The 6,224-nt window shown below is 47.2% G+C and overlaps 2 protein-coding genes across 2 annotated transcripts; both read right to left on the bottom strand.

The window, feature by feature from the left end:
* Positions 1–588: 588 nt before the first annotated feature.
* Positions 589–2,195, bottom strand: LOC125527986 (uncharacterized). Its single transcript, XM_048692497.2, has one exon. The coding sequence runs from the start codon at positions 2,101–2,103 to the stop codon at positions 589–591; it is 1,515 nt and encodes a 504-aa protein (XP_048548454.2). The 5' UTR covers positions 2,104–2,195.
* A 1,360-nt stretch (positions 2,196–3,555) lies between these two features.
* On the bottom strand, positions 3,556–6,224 carry LOC147982283 (F-box/FBD/LRR-repeat protein At1g13570-like). The gene is made up of 4 exons (XM_087517306.1): positions 5,966–6,224; positions 4,352–5,195; positions 4,103–4,258; positions 3,556–4,001 (listed from the first exon to the last, which is right to left on the bottom strand). The coding sequence occupies exons 2-4, from the start codon at positions 5,171–5,173 to the stop codon at positions 3,705–3,707; spliced, it is 1,275 nt and encodes a 424-aa protein (XP_087373432.1). The 5' UTR covers positions 5,174–5,195; positions 5,966–6,224; the 3' UTR covers positions 3,556–3,704.

The raw sequence follows: 6,224 nt of genomic DNA, 5'->3' as shown, positions 1-6,224 counted from the left end.
TGCATGCAAGTATTAAAAGAAAAATGACCAATGCATGTAATGTATGCATGCATTGCAATTAATGCATTGATAAACATACTTTTTTGAGTAAAACAAGAGCATTAATTGGGTGCTTTTGCAAACTACAAAAAGTATTTCACCACTCACCATCTACCTTGGTTGGTGAGATTTTTGAATTGAGCCTTAGACTACCCACAATGGGAGTAACACAGGTACTAATATCACACATATCTAGATAAAAATAGATGATGAGGCAAGCAATAAATGAAGAAAAATAGGCATGTGGTAACACAGCTAGTTACTAGTACTATGAGTAACATCACACATATCAAGGTAAGATGAGTCTATAGCCTAATAAATGAAGTGTTGCATGTTACCACACATATGTTACTCCCCACTATAGAGATAGTAATATAGAGTAGTAATATGGGCATGTTACTACTCTATGTTACTATCCATTGTGGCTAGTCTTATAAACCTGAAAGGAGGGAGTATTCTACACCGCTCCAATGTAAGACTTTATTTGTCGTTGCTGTCATCATTGTAGTTGCATGCCGTTGACCGAGATAACGTCGAGCCTGCATCCATCTAAAACCAACCCATCCAGGGCGGCAAGTGCATCATCGCGATTGTGACGAGGCCGATGCCCCGTGAGGTCTTGGTCTTCTTGTAGTAGTACATCACATTGGCGCTCGACACCCTGCCGTACTTGTTGAACAACTGTTCCAGCTGAGAGCACTTCGTTGTGGGAGATAGGTTGCGCACCAACACCTCAAAAAGAGGGCCGTAGCATCTTTGGATGTGAATCATGTTATTGCTTCTTGGAATAGTTGCTAGACCCTGGTGGATTGGAGCAATGGTGGGCTGGGGGACGACCCATGTGCACATCTCGTTGTCCCATCCTTGGGGTAGCCACTCGATGAACTTGGCCGTGTTGTCGATGAGGTTGTACCTGAACACACCACTTCGCCTACTTAGCGGGTGTTCGTCATAGAACAAGAAGTAGGTGAATCCGCCGGTCACGCCTAGCCTCGACGCGTCCACAGCAAAACTATTAGGCCACCCCAAAAATAGGACACGGTCAGCCAGGCTTTGACCAACCTTCCTCACCCACCGCAACTTTTCCGGTTCCTTCATGGCCTCCCCAAGCGTGTGCACGCACATCAAAAACGACTGTTCCAGGTTGCGGATGCTCGTCCTACTCATGTCTGGGTAATCCTTCTTGATGTGCAGCGACACCCACATAAGCTCGCCGCGGGACTCGAGCACATAGCCGTACATATAGTAGTAATCATCGTCCTCGTGTGGCATCCGCGACAAATTGGGGATCCTCACTTGGTTGCAGTTCGCGGCAGCGGATGGTGTTGTCACGACGTGCCAGAGGTCACCCCTCACGGTCACAAGGATCTTCCTAGCGTGATACGCGACACAAAACTCTCCATAGTAGGGGGATTTGAGGGTCCTTTTGACGAATGTCCACTCATTGTCCCCAGGACATAGGAGCGCCGCCTTGAACTCGGCGGTGTCTTGTTCGCTGCTGTCATGCTTGCTGTACAAAAGCACGGTACCATCGTTGTAAACGATGCCACTGGGATTCTCCCCCAACCGTCCGTCGACGCCCTCATTTGGGAACGGAGGCATGTGGGTCATGAGCTCTACGGCGAGAGGGTCGTGGAAGGTCAGCCCGTCAGGGGAAGCGGTGAAGTAGCGGATGGCGGTGCCGTTAGCATTGGCGACCCAGTTCATCTGGCCGTTGGTGCGAGATATTGGCGGCAGCGGCGGGGCGCGGTAGCTCATGTTGGAGAAGACACATCTGAGTTTGAGGGAGTCGTCGTCCTTCATACTAGGCGCAAGGAGCCACGGCAGGAACTGATCGGTCGTCAGTGGCATCGCTGGATGGTGTGAATCACGCCATGACTTGCAGACGGCATGGAAGCGGACGAAGTCGGCGACGTCGTGCAGGCGGCTGGAGATCTCGCGGACCAGTTCCGGTGGCAGATCCGGCAATGACGAGTGCATGGTCGTAGGTTGGAGATCGAAACAGAATCGACCAACGTTTGTGCCGCGGCGCATCAGCCAGTTGTATAACTGGCTCCTGTACATATAGGTATCGAGAAAGAAGAAGTCCTTTTCTCACGATATATATAGGTACCGAAAAGTTCTTTTCCGGTTCGGGTACGTAACAAACGCGCAGCACGCCGTTGCCATCTATAGATCCCCGTCCAAAAATGCTAGACTCACGGGCTCGTTTTACTTAATCAACGGACTTTCCTTCCCCCCTCTCACTAATCTCGCCCCCCCCCCCCCCCCCCCTGTGATTTTCAGGGGGGCCCGCGTACCCTAATGCCCAATTAACGAAACCCACGTCAGCCTAGGCCCGTAAAACGCCCGTAAAGTGCTCGTGTATGTAGCATTGCTCGACGTCCCAGCACGTAATTCCTTGCAGTTGCAGCACACACAAGTGGGAGAAAATACGCCGTACCTTGATCTCGGCCGCCCATGCAGCCTGATGAAGCTGACTTCGTCATGGTCCGACGTCCCACCGGAACTCCTCGGCCTCATCACTGGAATGATCCCAGCATCAGCATGGTCCCAACTACCAAGCACCACCGATCTCACGCGCTGTCGAGCCGTCTGTCACTAGTGGCATTGGGCTCTTATGCCATCAAGGCCCACCGACACGCCAACCAACTCCTTTGGATCCTCGTCTCGAACGGCAAGGTTCTTACTAGAACATCCGAGCAAGATGGGCACCGCATCCCCTCCATCCTCACCGATGTGATCTGCATCGGCTGAACTGATGGCTGGCTCGCCGTCAAGTGCACTGATGCCGACAAGAGACAGACCTATCTCTTGCACGGCCCCTTCTTTAGAATAACTGTGCCTTCTCGGGCTAGACGCCGTCATTGGAAATATCCCGGAGTGATTTGAGAGGTGCTCGTACGGCTGACTCCAAATGACCTTTGTCGTCTTCATGACCAACACCGTAAACTACCCAATCATTTTTATTCACCCGCGAAAGGTGTTTGGTTGCCCGAGCCATATAGTCGGCATTGCATTCTTTGTAGACATTGTCTATGGAATCTCTCAGGCTGAGGACCTCATTACCCCCCGAGTCGACTTTGATGGTAATGGGGTACCCATGGTCACCAATATTAAGCGCATCATTCTGACATCCAATGGTATCCATCTTGTCTGCTACTAACTCGTTGGTTGGCTTGCAACTCTATCCCCAGTAGCAAGCCTCAAAAACAAAAAGAGAGCACACGAAGAAAGAAAAGAGCATCCAAGTGCCAGAAAAGCAAACACATTAACAAAGCACGACAACAGAAATAGACATATCATCAAATAACTGAGGTCGACGAAGTTTATGCCATGAGTTTGATTGAGAGTTTGCCATGTATGCAAACCTTTGGGTAAGCTCATCATCCTTGTGCTCTCAAATATTGTATCTGTGTTGCCTACTACAATAGCATCAGGCATGTGGTGTTCCTTTGAAAGTAAGAAAGCAATAGTTCCATTAGCAGATTTAGCAGAGCAATCCGATAACCCACATAACTTAATCACACAACTAGGCCTCATGAAGCAAATGAATCTAATTCATGAATCCACCGCACACAAGTCTTGAATTCAAATATATGAGAACAGGAAGCAAAACGAACCTACTAAGTTGCCACAATAGTTCTACCTGGCAGCAAATTAACTCAGCAAAGTGATGTGGGAGCATACTTATATGTAACAATGACCTTGGCCCTGGGAGACACTCTCGGCAGAGCTAATAGCTTGGTAAGAACCATGCTGCGGTCTATTTGGCCCTTCCACTCTAATTTCACTTCTTCCAAAGCAGGTGCCCAGCTTAGTAGCTTTGCCACGAAATCGACTTCGTAGTCCCGACCCCTAAATTCTTTCACACTAGCTGTTACGAGATGGTCCATTTGCATTTGCAGGGTAAGCTCTTGAATGCTAGCCTTATCCTGATCCCATGTTCTCGAAGGGTAACTCTGCATATATTTTTTTCTCACAACCGATTAGGTAGCGTAAAGTCAACGAACATGGATTGGATGATCGAGGGAGGGAGAGGATTTACTGGAGGCATACATACCAACATCCCAAGGTTCTTCAAGTTGGGGGCATTCTGAAATAAGAAACACGCGGTCAAGACTTGCCTCTTGTCCGAAAAGCATATCACAAGAGAAATATCCTCTAGGCGAGTAAACACGACAGGGAGCTTCGTAACTATGCACCCCATTGATAGATACTGCAAAAAGAAAAGAAAAAAAGGAAATGGCAACACAGATTAGTTAGAAGGCAGAAGAAGGCCATAGTAATGTTGGAGCAAATAATAGCTCACCTTCATGAAAAAACCACCAACTATAAGCATTTCGATGTCACTCAGGCTTCCCAATGACTTCTTGATATGGCTTTCCTTGTCATGCGCAATTGGAACAAATTGATATGATTTAGCTTTGAGATCAAGAGACAGAACGGCCTCCTCCAGATTAGGGGCATCTAAATTAATGTCTTCAAAGTACCCATCAACAAGAAGATCTTCCAGTGTAGGAGATTGAATGTTTAGACATTTGATGCCCTCAAAAGAAGTTAATCTCAAATAAGTCAGTTCAGGACAAAAGGAGATCAGATTTTGGATATCCCTGTCTGTGGAGGAGAAAAAGCTCAGGCTGAGGTAAGTTAGGCTCTTGAAACCTTGGAATACCCGAGGCAAACTGATAATGCAGTTTTTCAGTTGCAGAGACTTCAGATCGCCGAGAGAAAAGAGGCATGAGGGAATCCTATACATTGGCCCTGAGTTCAACTTGATTATAACTGATCTTGGTGATCTTCTTGACAGCATGAGCATCCACCTACCGAACTCATCATGGTAATTTTTGCTACCTGAAATATGACACCCTTCTATAGTTCCTTTGTGGAGTGATAGCACCATATCGACCAACGTAACAAACTTGGTTCGTGCAAAATTTCCATCACGCAGAGATATTTTTGGCATATTAGCCCATGCATCCCTCCAAGTACTTGATAAGGTGCAAGTCCTAACTGCTTCTTCGACATTCAAAAGGGAGAGGATGTTGCCCTTTATCTCTGGCGGTAGGCTGCTCAGTCTATCTAAACTCACAACACATATACCTTCTGCCCTGGCCTTTTTACAGGTACTCATTGCTTCAGAATCTTAAACTTTCCTAGCATTTCCAGAAGACAGGGAGCCTAAATTAGTGTGCAGTCTACCACATATCATTAAAAATACAATACATGCAGAAACTAAATGGTACACTAAGTAAGTTGCTTGTTCATAGCAAAAAAGAAAACAAGCAACAAAGGAGATATGGCAGTTTAGGGAAACAAGTCCGCTATGTTTCTATGTACATAACTGAACTCAACTCCTGCGTTGGGTTGGTAAAGAGAAAAGCTTTCATTATCATTTGACATGTGTTACAAGACCCTAATTTGGTATCTTGAGGAGAGAACATGTGCCACGCAGAAAGTTGAAAGGGATTTTCTTTTTTTAATAAATGTGCGGTCATTTGAAGAATAAATTTTTTAAATTTGGAAGAAAGAAAACCTTGCATTGCAAAATATGGACAGGACAAACAATATAGGGTATATAAGTGAGAGGCTATCAACTTTACTTCAGGACAGAGTCAATTTGCACCTGAACAAAGCTTTCGGTTCTTAACCTAGATGTGGACTTGCACCCAAATTATTCACGAGCAACATGTTTAGTTCCAACATTAACTATAAGCATGATGGACATGTACTAAACTGGATTCAGTTAAGCAATTTAATCTAAACAAGCATGTGAACAACTGAGTAACAAACAATCTTGCTAGTCGTTAATACTCACAGAGCAATCAGATAACCCACATAACTTAATCACCAGAGCAATTGAACCTAATTCATCAACCCACCGCACACAAGTATCATATATATGAGAACAGGAAACAAAACGAACCTACGGAGTGGCTCGGTTGCTGCAGGAGCGCCGGAGAACGGGGGAAGGCGACGCCGCTCGCCAGCTCCCACCTGGGGCCTAGAGGCTTGCGCACCGGCGCTGCCGCCGAACCGGAGCACAGGGTCCGGAGGGGCGAGGATCGAAGGCACGACGCCACACCGGATGCCTCCGCCGCCCCGCCGCGGGTCGGCGCGGCCGTGCCGTGTCTAGGGTTCAAAATGGTGTGCGACTCGTGGTCTCTCTGCGCTGCAGGGCTGGG

Source organism: Triticum urartu, chromosome 3A (assembly GCF_056163025.1).
Source record: "Triticum urartu cultivar PI428250 chromosome 3A, HENAU_Tu73, whole genome shotgun sequence".
Taxonomy (NCBI): Eukaryota; Viridiplantae; Streptophyta; class Magnoliopsida; order Poales; family Poaceae; genus Triticum; species Triticum urartu.
The sequence above is the reverse complement of the archived record's forward strand: the minus strand, read 5'-3'. Positions and strand labels throughout refer to the sequence as shown.

What these genes read in the sequence shown, in the direction of transcription:
- LOC125527986 (XM_048692497.2), bottom strand. Translation starts at nt 2,103, where the DNA reads ATGTACAGGAGCCAGTTATACAACTGGCTGATGCGCCGCGGCACAAAC.
- LOC147982283 (XM_087517306.1), bottom strand. Translation starts at nt 5,173, where the DNA reads ATGAGTACCTGTAAAAAGGCCAGGGCAGAAGGTATATGTGTTGTGAGT. An exon ending in TTGGTGGTTTTTTCATGAAG is followed by an intron (nt 4,259 to 4,351) that starts GTGAGCTATTAT and finishes TTCTTTTTGCAG; the next exon opens with TATCTATCAATGGGGTGCAT. An exon ending in TGAAGAACCTTGGGATGTTG is followed by an intron (nt 4,002 to 4,102) that starts GTATGTATGCCT and finishes AAATATATGCAG; the next exon opens with AGTTACCCTTCGAGAACATG.